The 18,553-nt window shown below is 42.7% G+C and overlaps 1 protein-coding gene across 1 annotated transcript in view; it reads left to right on the top strand.

Annotated features, from left to right (window-relative positions):
• niban1a (niban apoptosis regulator 1a) overlaps positions 1-18,553 on the top strand; it is a 30,032-nt gene that overhangs the window by 7,060 nt on the left and 4,419 nt on the right. The window contains exons 2-10 of the mRNA XM_071486572.1: positions 8,436-8,566; positions 9,118-9,246; positions 9,354-9,468; positions 13,363-13,527; positions 14,204-14,319; positions 16,813-16,917; positions 17,194-17,356; positions 17,494-17,681; positions 18,129-18,275. Coding sequence (XP_071342673.1) covers positions 8,436-8,566; positions 9,118-9,246; positions 9,354-9,468; positions 13,363-13,527; positions 14,204-14,319; positions 16,813-16,917; positions 17,194-17,356; positions 17,494-17,681; positions 18,129-18,275 — 1,259 coding nt within the window. The remainder of the gene's footprint in view (positions 1-8,435; positions 8,567-9,117; positions 9,247-9,353; positions 9,469-13,362; positions 13,528-14,203; positions 14,320-16,812; positions 16,918-17,193; positions 17,357-17,493; positions 17,682-18,128; positions 18,276-18,553) is intronic.

Below are 18,553 nucleotides of genomic sequence, written 5' to 3' on the forward strand. Positions count from 1 at the left end.
AAACTCACTGTGGTCTGAGCCTTGCTGCCTGTGCATTCTCAACATACACGCACACACACGCACACACACACACGCACACACACACACGCACACACACACCCTTCTGTCACCCTGCCCCTCCCTCTCCTCACACACTCACTGTGTCTTTGTCCCACATTTTTCTGCCTTGTAGTGACTTGTTCGGGGTCTCGGGTGTTTCCTGACACTTCACAGTTTATCACAATTATTTCTTAACATTTTAATGATCATATTGTGCATTTCATTTATTTATGATGCACTCTTTTTGAATGTGCTTTAATCGGAGCCCCTCGGGTCTGGATCAACGTGCCAGAGGCGATAAGGCAGAATCAGTGACTTGTTTTTAAATTACTTCTTAAAACCCATTTTTATTGACTCGCTCTTATATGATGTCATCTTTTTATTGTCTCTTTATCGTCCTTTTATTGCTTTTATTGCTTTTATGCAGCATCTTCTCTCTCTAACTGTCCTTATTAATAGTGAAGTATATTGTATGTCTTCCCTCTTTAACTTTACCTTATTTCTGTCCAGCTTTTGTTTGGCCTCACAATACAGCTTTCCCTGCATACTTGTTGACCTAGTGTGTGTATGTGAAAACAATGACGTGTGCTGACATGCCAATGTTCCACACACAGACAGCCGAAGGAACAATCTCACACTCGTATATGAAACAGAAAAACACCCTAACTCATAGTGATTTACCTGTTGGACGCGTCAGTAATAAATTTACTACCTGGAGATTAATTATCTTGTGTAATACTAGAATATATTTCACTCTCCGGAATGATCAGTGTGATTCATTTAGCTGCAGAAGGTGGAAAGTCCTCCCCACACACTGTCAGAGTCCAGGTTTATTTAAAGGACATTATCACACTAGTGTCTCATCAGAAGAACTAACAGTGCAATAGATCATCATGGGAAGATTCATTCAGCATGGTGTCATGAAGGAGGTTGAATTTTTAGTGGGTCTGAAGTTGTTGTAGGTGAAGTGACCTGACCTGTGTTTTGTTTCTGTGTCGATGTTATTGTGCATTCGTTCTTTTTTTTTCTTGTTCGTGCATTTGGTCAGCTGTGCCACATCTGTGTTTGCAAGGTCTCTGCAAGTCTAAACTGAAGGTATTAAAGGACGACTTCACTCTTTTTTTGGACCAGATCTAGATTGAAGCTTGTGCATAAGTTTGTGCATTTCAACTCAAGCTCAAAATAACTGTATTTATCTGTTAGGAACTTCATTTGTGTTAAAGCGTCAGTACAAACACAACATGTAGTCAGAAAATCAATAGATCCATAGGTGAATAGTAGGTGAGAGCAGTCGTTAGGTTCAAGCCCCAGGCTGACGCAGGCATGAATGAGTCTGACGGACGTGGGTCACAAAGCTTGACATGCATCACTTGCTCCTGAATATGAGAGTTTCAGGATTTCTCCCATGAAAAAGCTCATCAGGTGTTACATGTCTACATCTCCTCTGGAGGTGAATTAATGAGTCGGCCCGTACAAAAGCTGCACTCTTTAAATATTTGCCTTTTCCTGTGTCAGATGGCACCTTGTGCTTGTTTTGCTTGAAGGTGGAGATTCAGCTGTTCAATAAAACACTGTGGGAAACAGGATTTTATTGTAACCCTCCACTTTGCTTTTATTCCTCTTTGATTTGTGTGTGTGTGTGTGTGTGTGTGTGTGTGAGACAGGTGCAGATCCAGATCTGAGGAGTTATTAAGTGAATCTCTCAACATTTCCATTAATAACATAATGAGTCTATTAAATGTTTAGTTTAATTGTCTGTCACTTTCATGCTGCTAAAGACTCGATTATTATCCAGACATGCTCTGTTATAAACGTGAATGTAGAGGATTGTGCAGCCTCCGTTGACTGAGCTCTCTGTTTTCTAGGTTTCTAAGTGATTAGATTTGGTTTTACTTTTCTTGAATTACTGTTGTGAGCATGATTAAAAGGTAATGAACCCTGATACTGTACTCAGAACATTTTCTCCTCTGCTCTCTGGCATTATTACTGTTGAAGGTGGAGTAGCAGGTCTCTCCAGTGAGACGGGGGCTGTAGAGCTGCTGCATCACTCTGCAGCTCATAGTTCACATACCAAACACTCACATACCAACATAGGTTTCAGTGAAAGGACACATTGGCTTGTTTTCACATGGAGATGTTCTGACATCATTTTTTTCTCTCCTGATACTGGATCCTGATTCGGACTGATCTGATGCAGCTGTAAACCTCTAACCCTGTGTGCATATGATTTGATTTGTATCATTGATGTGTGAGGAATAAATAACATTTCCTCCACTAGTTGTCTGACACTAGTGCCACCTCGCCAAATTAAAGCCCTGCATACTCCACGTTCCTTTTGCACTGGTGGGATATTCCAGTGCATCATGTTACCAAAATGCTGATGTTAACACTACAGCTGGGCCACGTCCTCCAGGAGGATGTGGTCTACGAAGGTGTGGCCCTTCATGGCCCTCATGGACCGCAACGGCTGCACCGAAATGAGACGGTCTGGTCTATGGAGGATTTTCGCTTTGTGTCACCGTCTGTTCCCGCCCTTACCGTTTTCACAAAGTGCATCTCCTGTCGCCTAGCAACCTTGACAACACATAACGTTTTTTCACAAAAACTTGAGGTTTTAATGCTCTTGGTTTGAACAGTTGTACCGTTAGCTGTTGAACTGAGCTGAAACCCAATACTTTCATTTAAAAGTGTGATCCTCAGGCTCTCTGCCGATGTTGTTTGCTGCCATATTATTTTCATTACCTGCACGCAATGAATCTTGGGATAGGCTGGTCCATGAAGGATCCACCTGTCATTGCCCAGGGAAAAAAGGACACATTTAAAGGAGCCTTCTTCAAATGCAGCCTCTGAAGGACGCCGCCAGAAATCGATTCTTCTTCGCTGCTCTAAAAATGGTTGTTGCCAGTGGCTGCACAGTTCAACTTCCTGTGTAGGCTAGGTGTTTGAGAGCGGCAAAGAACTGATCTGCTGTTTTTTCCAGATGTGAAACTATAAAGTTTACTGATGAATTACCTGGTGTCAGATCAGTGCACAGACTCACGTACTCGCCGATACCTGATCCAGGATCAGGATCAGGATCAGAGGCGTGTCTGATACCGGTATTGGTATTAAAACAACTCTGTTTACAAGTATGTCACATGCCTGTGTGTGCGTGTGTGTGTGTGTGTGTATGTGCGTGTTAAAGGAGGTACTGGTGTAAACAGTCAGAATGTGGTCTGTTCTGCCTCCAGCTTTAGGTAAATTGGAAACTTTAAATTTCCTTTCTGTAGGAATATGAGAGTGAAGGGTGGTCTGTAGTGTATTTGTTGGCCCTGTAGTAGACCTGGTGCACCCCCCAGCCTCTCTCGCCTCAGCTACCCAGCATCCATCTGAACCTGAGTTTAAAACCTTAAACCATAAACACTCTTAAAGTTTCCTAAACAAAAGAGCCAGGAAAGCTATTTTAAAGTCTGCTGGACGAGCTGGCAGCTTCAGGGAAAGAGTGGGTGAGCAACTTTTACAGCGTTAATGAGCTGACACCATCTTTGAACACGACATTCAGCTGTTCTTATAGGCTGCAACGCCCTTCAGTAATTAGACATATCAGACTGTGGCAACAGTTATTTCAGCTATGAGCATAATGTGACTCCAGTAAACATTAACATAAGCAGAGTGTGTGGTTAACATGGCTCCGCCTCCCCACGACTGCCTGCCTGTAAACACGCTGATGTTTGCAGGAGCTGAGTGTCAGTCGCTGCCGTCTGTGTGTTGTCTCTGTGTTCAGAGATGAGGTCTGTCTCCTGCGGTTCATTTTCTCACCAATTACGCTGCTTTTATGACACTTCTGTCTTTGTTTGGCCTTAAATTACAATCTGTGTTCACCACTTTGCACATTATCCAGTTAGTGTTAGTGTTTTGGGTTTTTTTTTTTGCACATGCAGATAAAAGGCGGCAGATGGCTCACACTGGCACATTTACAGCAACGCTGATTAACAAGAACTGTGTGAGGTGATAATTGTGACTAATCACTAATGATTAATTCATTTATTGTTTTGTTTATAAAATATCAAGCTATCTGAGCCCAAACTGATTTCGTAGGGACTGTATGAAAATTTTTTTAATAGTGATAATTTTATCCTTAACATAGAATATCCTGATTTTCCAGAAGGATTTAAAACTTTACATGCATTTCAACAGACTACGCTAAAAAAAATTACACTGCCCTCCTCCTTTTCTGGGTTATTGTCATACAGTCCCTAAGAAAAGCCAGAGTTATGTATAGGCCAGGTGTATAAAACTCACCTTTTAAGAGAAAATGTTCTGTGTTTCTGCTCTTTAAAGGTGTGTCCGAATATTTCTCCCCTCCTCCGACTACCTCTCTGTTTGCATAACCATTTAACCGGAAAAGAGAATATATTAAACAAACAGTGGCTGCAGATGCTTTGCATAATCAGCAGCAGGGTGATCAGACTGAGCCATTCAAATCGACTCAGAGCAGCGTGAACCAGGATGAACTCGGAGGGGGACTCACAGAAGAAGAAGAAGAAGCAGACGCACCTCCTCCTTGAGTTAGTGAAGAGGACGAATGTATTTTAACAGAAACCTTGTGTCTGTCAACCCGCTGGCAGCAGAACGAGCCTCTGAAGGACTAAACCGGCTGAAACATAAAATAAATGTGAGTCCTCTGAGGGTTTGGAGCTGCAGTGCTGAAGCAGGAGAATAAAACCTGTCCAGTGTCTGTAAGAAGAAACCTGCTGCTTTTATGATGCTTCCCCCGAGTGACTCACTGCTTCTGCTTTATTGGAAAAAGGTTAACCTCCCACCCGACTGGATGCTGCTGAGCAGAAGTGGCACAGCAGGCTGCAGGTTACATCAGTGCACAAGCAGACTCTGTTTTAGTGTCTGTGGAGGACTGGGTGGCGTCTTACGTCTTAATGTCTCTGGGGACGCAGGATGGTTTACTTTCATGCATCTGTTTTCTCTTTATTGAAGCAGTGAAAATGTGCAGTTTCAGTGCTCAGAGAGCTGTTGTCACAATAACTGCCTGCTGACAGCTCGAGCTTCGTCAGTGGTTGTTGGTTCTGCAGCGCAGTCAGAGATAACGATGATCACATTCGGCTCAGAGATGCTGCCTCATGGTTTACGGCCTCATGAGAGCAAATACTGGAAAACAAAGGAAGCACCTTAAGTTTGGTTCAGGTCTAGTTGGACCAGTTCTGACTGACTGTGCCTATGCACCACCAGTGACCCCTCTCTCTGAAATGTAGACTCTGTACGCTGCACTGAGCGGAATAACTGGGATCATTATTATGGAAGGTCGGATGTGGCCAGAAATCTGTGGCATCATATTGAGTCTGCCGCCACTCAGGAGATGGAAACTGCCCACGACTAGGAGCAGGATGTCCACTCTGATTAGTTGATCGGGGTCAATGGGGAGACAAGAGACTGACTAACCTTTACACACAGCATTGTTTAGGCCTGAGGAAAAAACAAGGAGTTCCCCTGAGATTCCTCATCAACAGCTTCGAGCTGCAGCTGCTGATGAAGAAAATCTTCTCTCCTTTTCTTCTAAAATTAAGAATTGACTAATGGTTTTCTGCAGGGTTAAGGAGTTTCTACCCTTGTACAAAATAGTTTTAGTATTTCTTTGAATTTCTGAATTGCAAGTGCAAATTTTAAAGAAAATACCACAAATTTGGGGTTAATTAATTAATACATGAATTGAAGGGGTTTTAATGGACTATCTACACTGTTACAGGGGTTTTTAAGGGGTAAAAAAAACCCTCAAGATGAATGTTTCCCTAGGAAATTAAAGCTTAAGGGAGTACTTTTATGTTATTTGGTCACTTTTAATGGACTTAAACCCCGGAATTACTTTCCATTAATTTATCTACTAATTGTCCTCTTAAAAGTCTATATAATATAGTACCTTTAATTACAGTATAATAACTGTAATTGCATTAAGGTTATTACATTAATGTAATATACTGGATAAATTAAAATTAAACCCTAAATCTTAGGGTAAAAAATTTAAGCATTCATAAAGAAACACTTTAAAAAATGACCAAACACATTGAGCTTTTCTTAGGTTTGAATTCAAGTTTATTTTTTTAATGAAAATTTAAGGGATTTTGATAAAAGTCCATAAAAATCAATAAAAAATGACAGTATGTTCTTAGCGTTAAAACATTAAAGCCATTCCTTCATATTTATAAAGCTCTGTGTGTGTTTTCCATTAGTTATATATTTAAGTCCTTAAATATTCCATGAACATAAACCGATCGGCTGCTGATCATTTGGTAGATTTCACAGTAGAAATAAAGGGACTTTCTCTCTGTGTTTGTCTGAGCTGCAAAACCTCACACGTATTTTCATTTCCTGACTGTTTTCCTTACACATCATCAGCTCGGACAGACGGTGTGATGGAGCACCGCAGGATCTGTTTCCATAGCGACCTGAGGCTGGTTGTCGTGGCCCTGTGACATCATCCCGTCGCTGCTGCTAGTGATAATGACAGAGCCATGAACCTCGGCATTAACACTGCCTGTACAGTTACAGAGACAATAAACAGCGGCGGCCTGCTCGGGCATGTTTATCTGTTAATAGGAGGATGTGTCACAGGGAATTACCTCTAACAGCTCGTGGATGTTGAACTTTTAAAGCTGCGTAAACAGTCATTGAAAAGTTTCTTTCCTCCTCTCTCTGGTGGATGTGATGTGGTTTGCAGTCGTGCAGAGCGTAGACAGAAAATGGGTAAAATTGGAAAAATTTCTCTGGTAATTTTACCCGAGCTGTAGTGGTCTGCGTGCCGAGCTTTGTTTTGTTTTTCCTAAGATACTGAATCCCTCCGCGACAGGAATCTGGCCTGGTTTCGCAGGAACAGAGAGAAACCTGAGAGGTTTTTCTTTTCTCTCAGTGTTCATGTGAGTGTGCTGCCAGCAGCCGTAGGCCGACAAACCGCAGGAGGGACAGAGGAGAGCGGGAAGTGAGAGGGATCCGGTTGATGCTCGGAGACTTGGACAGAGACAGAGTCTAATTGGACGCCGTGGACAGATCCGGAGAGACACTAACAGCAGCCTCTGTGGTCTGATCAGTGCACCAGGGTCAGCTGAAAGAAAAGAGCTGTGTGTAAATCTGTGCTCTCTGTTTACAAATCCATACCCACGGTTTGCAAACCTGTGAGCACATGGCTCTTTTTTGTTCTCAGCTGACCCTAGCGGGCCACCGTAGATCACCTGATATCATCTGGTGTTTGTTATCCAGGCTGGAGGAAGACGGGCATGTCCCAGCACAGAGGAAGAGATGGAAAATGAGCTCAGGTTTTTGTTTTTAGAGAGCTGTGTGTGTGTGTGTGTGTGTGTGTGTGTGTGCGTGTGTGTGTGTGTCAAGCTTTTGGCTAATTCAGTGTTTTAAAGATGTCCAGAGTTTTGACCATTTATGGAAGATTCAGCTCCATTACTCAGATGAAAGAAGTTAAGATGTTGGTAAATCCGCAGCCTGTCTCCTGTGTGTCCATGTTTAGCCTAGCTTAGCATAAAGACTGGAAGCAGAGGGAAACAGCGAGCCTGGCTCTGACCGTAGTTTAGAAACACACCTCGAGCTGCAGGGTGAAATGAAAAATGCTCAGATGTTTGGTTATTTCTGCTTCATAAATGACTTAAACCAAACTGTGGTACGGAAGCAGCCAGGTTGAATTGTATTGATACAACACTGTCAAGAACATGAACTGCAGTCCTTCCTGTCATGCATGTTTCTCGTTAGTTTCTGTTGTGCAAATGGAAAAATATAAATAAAACTTTGCCAGCTGAGGTTTTACAGAGAAAAGATGGAAACGCTGACAGCTGGAGATGGACTGTTTGTCTGTCCAGCTCATCCTTTCACGTGTGATTTGAATCTCCTCTGAATCTTGAGGATTCCCTTCGGATTAATTTCCCTTCGGGGATGAATAAAGTCATCTATCTATCTATCAATCTATCTATCTTGATCATCTTGCTGCTTTCATCAGATGACTCAACCCCCCCCCCCCCGGTCCCTGACCTCAGCATTTAATTCCCTGTTTCACTGCTTCATTGTTGCATGTAAGGTAACTGAAACTTCCCTCCTGCAGATGTGGAGAATCTTTTCTCAGGTGACTGAAAAATGTGGAGTCTTTGTGTTCGAGCTGCACTTCCTGGTTCATATTTCATCCTTTACCTGCAGCAACACGCCCACACCAGCTCAGCCCCCCTCCCATTGTTGCTCTGAAATCTGACCACAAGGCAGAGTCTGTCTACAGACGCTAACGGGCTGGTGCTCAGCATTCAACGCTTTTCCTTGAGCGTAATAGATGTTTGCACAGCTTTAAGTCAAAGTTTTAATTTCCCAATGAAACCAGTGGATGTAATGTATTTCCTGTGTGTGTGTGTGTCTTTGTGCAGGCCAGGCCGAGGCCGAGCTGAAGGAGTTCAGTCCGTGCTACAGGAAGCAGTTCTCTGTGGCTCGGTTCTCTCAGGTGGAAGACGACCTGGAGCAGCACAAAGAGAAGATGACGCAGCTGCTCAGACAGAGGGTACGTGGTTCCTGACGCCCTGTGCAGGTGTGACTAACATCTGTGATGTCATCCAGCTGTGCTTCAAGTGTCACTTCACCTAAATCACAAAGACAGATTCTCCCAAAAATGGATAAAAGCTCCTCACATGAATGAGATGTGGAAACTTCCTTTAAACCCACAAATGACAACAAGCAATAAATCAGAAATAATGAAGAATATGTCACAGTAAACACAGGTTATTATCCCACCTTTTGTGCAGTTATCCAATCAGGACACTCAGACTCAGATTAAATTTACATAGAATGGAAACTTGCCTTTCGCAGTGGCGTAGAACACACAAGACAGACAACATTACAAAATATTCAATAGGTTTATAAAATATATAATATATAATGTGCTGTAAAGTCAGACTTTAAAGGAATAAAATGATAAATTGAAAATACTTCAAGTTAAAATGAGGGATTAAAAATTAGAAATTAAGAATTGGACATAAAAATAAAGACTCAACAAATATAACCAAACAGTTCTGCTCGTGTTCCTTTATCCTGTGTGCTTTCTGTGTCTGGCAGGAGGCTCCTCAGGAGGCCGAGGTGCTGTACGAGGAGGGCGTCCTTTATTTTGACGACACCAGGAAGTGGAGGGAGAGGTACGTGGTGGTGAGAGCCAACTACTGCCTGGAGTGTCACGAGAGCCTGGAGGTGAGCGCGACGGTGACACAGTCAGACGACCACAAAAGAGCAAAACCTTGCTGCCTTTTGTCATCATCTTCATCATCTTCTTCTTCTTCTTCCTCTTCTTCCTCCAGAGTTTTCTGAAAGGAGTTCCTCCGCGCCACAAGCTGCTGCCTACAGGGGGCACTGTTCTGACCACAGAGGAGCGCTACATGGCCATGGTGGACCTGTGTTTCCCTGATGATACCAGTGAGTACAGACATGATATCTTCACACCAGTGACAGTTACAGCAGAGAATAATGACGGTGTTGTTTTCCCACAGTGCACCACAGCTGTCTGAATTCACCACCACCCTTATACACGATAATACACACAATACAGCACATCGTTACGTAATTAGAGCAATATAATTCTTCTGGTCTATAATTACTCTGTACTAATTAGTGTATTTTAATTACTGCTACATAGCAACATGTTTGTCAGACAGCGCCTGTATCATTTTGTATATTTAATCGTTAACTGCCAGCGGCTGAGGTGCTAACATCACAAGCTGAGCCTAAGACCGCCCCAACACCCACACTAGGAAGTCGAGAGTGTGACATATTTCTGCAAACACCCCATCAGTGCATGCACATACAAACACTGAGCACGATACAAAAATAACACACACACACACACACACACACACACACACACACACACACACACACACACACACACACACACTCACTCAGGGACCGAGAGGAGGAACAGAGTGAATTAAGACTTCACATGGAGATGTGTAGAGGCAGGTAGTCGACTGTACAGAGACCAAAGATGATATTATATATGCTTTTATTTTTAAAGGATGAAATATATTTCTCTAAATCTTTATAAAAGGATAAAATGATATTTAATATGTGTGTTTCCTGCGTGCTCTGTTCACCTGTCTGTTAATAATAGATAATGATAAAGATAAAGCTAGATAGTGATAATGATAATTATAATGATAAAGCTACGCACTCAAGTCTGATGGATTTAACTTATTGACTTATTATGTAATGTAACATAATGCAGAATTCACGCTGCATTAACTGATCAAATGTGTAATAATTTCAAGTTAATTAAATAGTTCTTCTTTCAAAATCTACACAGTGGACCAGTTATAATTTTTCCAAATAATTATTTCCAGTTTAAATTAAGTGCACATCTACAGCGTTGCTCTGTCTCCAGTCAGATATTTTTCATTGTGAGATTGTGACGCTGCAGCTGATGTGTTGATGTGAAGGCACAGTGCTGACTCAGACTCATGTTTGACTCTTGTATCTTGTAACTTAAATTGTTTCCCACTGTGACTGTGAACAGTGAACTTCACCCACGTCCGCTCGTCGAAGCTAAAAGCAGCTCAGGTGGGAGGAAGGAATCTGGTAAAAACTGTTTATATGTTTGTGGAATGAGAACAGAGACCGTCTGGAGTCTCCAGCAGAGACACACACACACACACACACACACACACACACACACACACACACACACACACACACACACAGACAGACTGTGAATATTTTAAAAAAACAAATTTATCATGTGAATCAAACCCATGAATCTGATTGGAAACTTTCCCCATTTGCAGCACTGATGATATACAGGTCTGGACTGGTACATGATCCCCTCACTTCCCATCATGTAAATCATTTTCTGGATCTTGTTTCCTGTGAACTGTGTTGTCTCTGTGTGTGTCACAATACCTGCACCTACGGTGTGTTTAATGACACAGTTTTTAGTGGAATTTTCCTTAAATCACTGTAGAACTGGTTTCCCCTGTAAATGCAGGCGAGTTTGAACATGAACCAAACTGTTTTGAATTCAGTGAAGCTGTAAAACACGACCTGCTGCGGACCACAGCAGTGACCTGGGATTAACCGTCTTCCTCTAACCTGAGCTCAGGACTGAGGACACCAGGTCAAAGGCACAAGTGGAATTCATTTATTAGTTAAATCATTTATTTGTGTACTTTATATTTGAATTTGTGTGACTAATGTTTTCTGTTTTCTGTTGCCCTCCTGGGGACGACAGATATAATAATCCAGCATGTTTACATCATGTGGTTTGTATTGATGTTCTTTAACATGCATCGTCCCTATCAAACAAGCAAACAAGCAAATAAACAAATAAACAAATAAATACATTTGCTCATTAGGACCCTTTAGACATTGTGGGCCCCAAACAAGCAAATTAAAACATTTTTCCTTTTTCACTTTTTTTTTTATTTGCAAGGGAGCATTGACTAAACATAGATGTTACCAGGGGATGAATTGCAGGAGTGTGAAGCTCATTTTTCATCTGCAGGTGCACATGAGCGCAGTGGCAGAGCAGCACTAACCCAACGAGGCAAACAAGACGAGACACTCGATGCCAAGTTACACACGGTGGAACAGAATAAACGTTATTGTTCAGCTGAGGCGGAAAAATTGTCTTTGGTCCCACTCAGAGATGAAAACAAACACATTAACAACAGAAATCTCACACACCCAAAACCATCTGTTATATCACACACACCATGTAAACGCCAACTGTGCTACAGTATTGTAGTTTAATTATTAACCTGTTTTACTTCTTCAGGATAAACTATGGAAATGAGGAGATGACATCACTGGATTGACAGTGATGTCACCTGTTCGTAGACGACCTGTGTGACCTGTGAGCACAGGAGCCACCGCTGTGTATGGATGTGATGAAGGAGGTTTGGTTCAGGCAGAGCACAAGCTGCTTCACCTGACCAGTAACGTCCAATCACATTCATGCAGGTGTACATCACAGCCGCTGCAACCTGACACTGTTCCTCCTCTGACGCTCTCATGCTCCCTCCACTACCACAACTTCCTCCTGGCGATGATGCGTTTACTGTCACTGACTTTACTAAGATTTCATGTGTGTGTTTATGTAGAGAGCTCCCTAAACAACTCTGTCTCCTTAAAATGATGTTTCTACACGACTAGGAGACAGGAAGTGGTGTTCCTAGACTCTGAGGGGCCCTTTGAAGAATTGTTGCTTGATCAAACATCATACTAATAATTTATAAATAACACCAGGCACACACATGTGTCTGAGTATTAGAACGACAAAGGAGAAGCAACATGTAAATATGTGACCGAGACAGATGTTTCCCACAAGTTGAGAATTTATTCTGGAGATGGATGGTGCAGCATGTGACCAGTGTGCACGCAGAGACTCTGCAGTTTATGAGCAGAGAGTTTAACCCAGGTTATTTTCTGTAGCTACAATTTACAAATGTTCCCCAAATGCCTCATATGCAGAGTATCAGTAGAGGCTACAATTTATGCACTCTGTGTTCCTTAAATGCCTCACATGCAGCTCATGGTAGACGCTACAATTTACTGATGTTCTCTAAATGCCTCACACTCAGAATATCAGTAGACTTCACAATTTACCAATGTTCCCTAAACACCTCACATGCAGGCTATCAGTAGAAGCTACAATTGATATGTTCCTTAAATGCCACACTCACATGCAGATTATTGGTAGATGCTACAATTTACCGATGTTCCCTAAACACCTCATGTGCAGGCTGTCAATAGAAGCTAAGATTTTCCCACTAAATCAAACAGTAGAAACATTTTCTACAAATAATTCAGTGCATGTGACCGAACTGCAGCAGAGAGACATTCTGTTGATTCACAGACTTGTACGGTCGCCTGACCTCAGGGCCTTTTATCCAGATGGAAGGAGGTCAGAGTCTCATCTGGTTCAGTTGTTTAAAAAGTAGAACAGCCGCTGAACCTTTAAGAGTCGAATATCATCCCACATGAAAGCTCAGAAGTCACTCATGCATCTTCTTCTGCTCTGTTAGATGTGCACGTTCATCGCCAACGGTAGCATTAAGGCACAAAAACAGAGTTAGAATAACAAAGCTAAATAAAGAACTTAATTATGGTAACCTGCTGTATGGTAGATTACCATAGGTTAGCATATCATTCAAAACCATAAGTGTGAACCTTATGGCGGCGCTAGAGAAAGTCAGAGGGTTCATCCTCTGCAGGATATGAATGTTTTTCATTCAGAGTCCTGCTGACAGGTGTGTGCTCACAGGGTCTGTGAAGGAAACAGTCAGTAGTGCTGCTCTCTTGTGTTTTCTGTTTCAGATGTGAAGGAGGACTTTGCTCCTCCTCTGTCGGGGATGCCAGGTCAGTTTCCAGTCTACCTGCGTCTGCCCTACAGGAGGGACTCGTACTTCTGCTTCAAACAGCAGGCCAAGCAGGACGCCTTCCTGTCCATCCTGTCCGACTGCATCCGACACCAGAACCAAGGTGGGACACTCAGAAAACACACAGTAGATCTGACTTTTACCATCTTCTGCGACAACGGGAACACGACAGAAAGTAACAGTATTAATGACAACTGAAACTATGTGTCACAATCTTGTTTTAATTCATATTGTTCATTGTGATGTTGTTTTTATTAAATCCCACACATCACTTTTTGTGTGTCAAGGAGTTAACACACAGAAAACCTCAGGAAAGATAACATCACTCCATCATAGATGAACAGTTTATACTAATTTCTGTCAGGAAATAATTTCAAAGGAGCCACAGAGATGTTGATATCACAGGAAAACGTTCACATCTCAGAAGCTGGGATCAGTAGGGTTCCGCATCATTTGTCAAAAGTGATGCTGATGAATTTTCTGTCAGTCGACAAAGTGATTAATCAGCTGATCCGTTCGGCCTCGGAGCGCTGGAATCAGTTTGAACCGTATCTGACTGAAGCCTCCGCTGATGAGCAAACTTTACAGTCAGTGAATCGGTCTTTCATTCTCACAAGACACAGATTGGTTGTGTGGTATGTCTTGAACCAGTTTCAGCAGTTGCCATGGCAACAGGCTCACCACACCAGCTCCGAGGAGCGGTGAAGGATGCTGAGAGCTTTACATTTCATTCAGCTGATGAATGTCACGTTGTGTTAATTTTTCCCTCCCTGCGTCAGACTTCCTGAAGAAGAAGACCTGTGAGGTTCAGGCCTTCCTCAAAGCCATCCAGCTCTACAGGCAGGACAAAGGCAAATACGAGGCCTGGGACATGCTGATAGGAAGTGATGTCAGGGTACGTACCCATCCTGACTCTCCGTCACTGTTCACACTGTTAGCAACAACTACGGTTCCCAAAATACAAATGATTACTCACCTCTACCTACTGAAGGAAAATTTCAAGATTTTATTCATATAGAAAAGAGAAGGTTGATATTGGTCTCATTTCATCTTCATCTCCATCATCATCATCATCACTTCCCGGGTGTTAGATTTTGTTTCTCTTCCAGATGTTTGTCTAAAACCTGGTTTATCATAGAAACTATGCAAATAAGATCAAGGACAGACAGACAGAGACAGGCAGACAGACAGACAGACAGAGACAGAAAAACAGACAGACAGACAGACAGACATGCAGAGAGACAGACAGACAGACAGACAGACAGACATGCAGAGAGACAGACAGACAGACAGACAGAGACAGAAAAACAGACAGACAGACAGACAGAGACAGACAGACAGACATGCAGAGAGACAGACAGACAGACAGACAGAGACAGAAAAACAGACAGACAGACATGCAGAGAGACAGGCAGACAGACAGACAGACAGCAGTAGAAGTAACATAGCTATTTCTTTAAGTAAATATCATTATATCGATCAAATCTGAGCACATGATGTAGAAAGCACATGTTCTGGAGAAAGATTTTTTGCTGAATAGAAGACAAATAAAGAGAAGAAGAAAAAAACATGCAATTTTCCCAGAATTCCTCTTTGGTCTCATTTTACTAGCTGATGAACTGCCTCTGTCAAGCACACAAACTCAATCCTGGAGGCGACTAAAAATTCATGAAACAGATGTTGAGCTTTGTCGGTGGAGCGGTGCTCTGTGGCTGAGCTGTGACGACGATGGTGATGGTGATGATGATGATGATGTCGTTTTGTAGTCTTTCTGCTGATCCCTGCGGCGTGGATCAGATGCACAGTACAAAGTGACGTGTAAACACACACCTATGCATTAACCATACATAGTTATCTTTATATAAACATGTTAAAGACCATGAGTACAGGTTTTTTAAAGTAATCTGAGGCTGATCTGATGAGACAGAGATGGATAAAGTGACAGAATCTAATGCTACAAGATGCATCTGTGGTTTATTCTGTTATTTATATCAGAGGCATCATTTCAGTTCAGTTGTGAAGGCATATTTTTGTCTTCATGCACAGTGTACTCTGGGTTTTGAAGATTAAGATGGTCCTTTATCAGTCCCACAGTGGGAACATTTGCAGTGTTACAGCAGCAAAGTGGACAGTGCAAGAGAAAAGAACTGCAAATGTCAGTTTCAAATACTTAAGAAAAAGGTTAATAATAGATAATAATATAATATGTACAAAACAATAGTGGCAGATAATGGATATTTTAACACTGTTCTGCATCCAGCTGCTGATTTCCAGCATATTTTTCCCATGTCATTTTTATTTCTTTGTCTTTAAAGGTAAAAATGAGTTCCATGTCAGATCTAAGGTGCTGAGTTTAGAAAAGCTTCCACGGTCCTGATTACAGTCTGCAGGGTGTTTGCATGAAGAGGAATGGAGGGCGTGAACGAATCACAGTCACACTTCATTTGCATCCTCTCACTCTTGTTTGCTTTAATCTTTGGCTTCCAGGGGAAAACTGAGCGTGGTGATCGAGACGTGGGGAGGAGTGGAGCTGTCGTTCCCTCGTTCCTGTCGTCTTTACTCTCTTCTTCTTCTCTTTCTTCTTCTTTCGTCACCTCCCTCTGTGATGGCTCATTGTGCAGAGCAGGAATCCTCCCACATAACAGCAGCATCAGTGCTCCATTGTGTCACTGCTCGCTTGCATTGTTTGCTCAAAATTAGCTGGAGGTGAAAGGAAGTTTGAGTTGCTGCAGGAAGCTTTGCTGAGGTCGCCCCTCATCAATGTGCACACACACACCCACCCACCCTTTAAAGTCAATTTGTTTTAGCAATAAGTCAGACATTTCCTGTTATTTCTGCTCTTCATGCAGTAAAAATACATACCACAGTGCACTCACTCGCCAGCATTTTTTTTTGCCCATAGCACACGTCTGACACACACACACACGCACACGTCTCACACACACGCACGCACGCACGCACACACGCACACACACACGAGTCAGAGCTGAGAAATGAATGGAATGAGTGAAATGCTGCAAGCAGAAACAACACAGTTTCGCTGTGCTTTATAACCACAGACCCGACAGAAAAACGTGTGTGCAGATTGTCGAGCTGGAGTTTTGTAGTTACTAATCACCTGAGTCCTTTTCTTTGTGACTCTGGCTTTGTTTTTTTTATAATACTGAACTCCTGAATCTTACAGAAAGAGGTGTTTTCTGTTTGGAGGTCTGGTCAGAGGCCTCACAGCAGGTCAATCGGAACTTAATCAGACAAAACAAGAAATCTGACGACGTCTCTCTGAGCTTTGGAAACATGAGATACTCTGGACAGATTAAAAGTGAAACGATCCAATGAAAAATCAGTGAATGAAAATAATAACTTGAGTCCTGTGTGTGTGTGTCTGCAGGTGATGGCCAACGTGGTGATGGAGCAGCTGCTTCCCACTCTAGAGAAAGACATGCTGCCTCGTCTCAAAGCCAAGAAGACAGAGAAGAAGAGAGTGTGGTTCGCTGTGAGTCAGACTGTTACCTGACACCTTTAGAAGGGCTGATGATGTAAATGAAATATTGTTTTAATTCAGAGCATTTTAAAATGCTTGTAAACGTTTGAAGGGTTTTAAAATTTAGTTAAATCTAAAGTAATACATTAAACGTCAATGCTGGAGGCCAATGGCTGCATTACACATGTCTCTGCTGTTGCTGTAAAACTAGAAACCTTCATATGAAGCAGTAAGAAAGTGAACTTTAATTTTAAAATGGTTTTTGACGAACGCACTGATCGCACTCAGACGGTGGAGGCGGCGTACATCCTGGTCCAGGAGCAGCTGTTGGAGGGACTGTCGGCGCTGAAGGAGGAATGTCGGATGTCGGTCCGGCAGCAGGAGGTGCTGATCCACTCCGACATGGACCAGATCCTCAACTCCAGACGGCAGCTGGAGGAAAAAGTCAGAGGTACCGTTCTGTTCCTCCTGCACATTCAGAGGCCGACCTGCTGTCAGACGCAGGACGAGCAGGGGGCGTCAGAGGAAAGTGGCTTGATGGGTCAAGTTGCTTCTAAAAAAATAAAGGGTTTTTATTTTCTTCTGCAGCCAAAGTATCCGAGCCGGCGGAGAAGCTGTGCTCCGAGTCCGTCCAGCCGTACCTGGGCTCGGTCCTAGAGGAACTGATGGAGCCGATCAGCTCCGGTTTCCATGAGGGACGCCAGCTGAGCGAGACCATGATGGACCAGGTGTGTCAGGACTTCCCGGTGGGAGGACAGAACGAGCAGCTGAAGAAGGTTCGTTCTTATATTTATCCTCCTCTGGCTTTTTCTTTCACTGAAACCTCCCCTTTTATTAAACCAGACATAATAATGACTCAACATTAAGAGCTGAGAAATAATTTTTTTGTCACCATGGGATTTATTTTTCCTTATGGGCATGTCCCTGTTCAACTTCGAAATAAAATATAACGTGGAGCTAGACCAATCAATTATCCAGGCTGATGTGTAAAAATATATACCTAACTGATATTAGTTTATTGCAGATATATTGGTGTTGGTGGACAAGTCATACTGTAAGTGCAGAGATACCAAAGTAGGTTTGAGGTGGTTTAGAAACTGTGTAGTTCATGAGAGAGCACTGTCAATCTGAATATAGATGCAGATCTGTCAGAGAGCGAGAGAGAGAAAACAGTTTATGACACAATTAATTATACACTAGTTTAAAATCACCCCCCCCCCCAGGCTCTTGTTGACATGGCGAGACCAAACCTGCTGAGCTGCTACCAGAAGATCGGCTCCCTGCAGGAGAAGCTGCAGCACCTGCAGGACAGATTTGGTTTCTCAAACATCACAGCAGTGATCCACAGCGCTCAGATCGACCTGCAGCTGGTACACACACACACAGCCACACACACAGCCACACACACAGCCACACACACACACAGCACTCATGTCAGATTCATTACACTCACGTTCTCCCTCACACAGCTGAGCTCTGTCTCTGCTCAGACTGAGTGGGTGGAGGGATTTTCTGATTCACTAATTCATCAGCCAATATTTATGACACACTAGTGATTGTAATGTGTATGTGCCTGACACTACGCTGACTTGGTATTTCAGAGCTGAAACATTAAAAGACTCATGATGAGTAAGATGTGGGCGGCTGC

This window comes from Trachinotus anak, unplaced genomic scaffold (genome assembly GCF_046630095.1).
Source record: "Trachinotus anak isolate AG129_WGS33_773 ecotype Australia unplaced genomic scaffold, CSIRO_AGI_Tana_v1 ptg000010l, whole genome shotgun sequence".
NCBI lineage: Eukaryota > Metazoa > Chordata > Actinopteri > Carangiformes > Carangidae > Trachinotus > Trachinotus anak.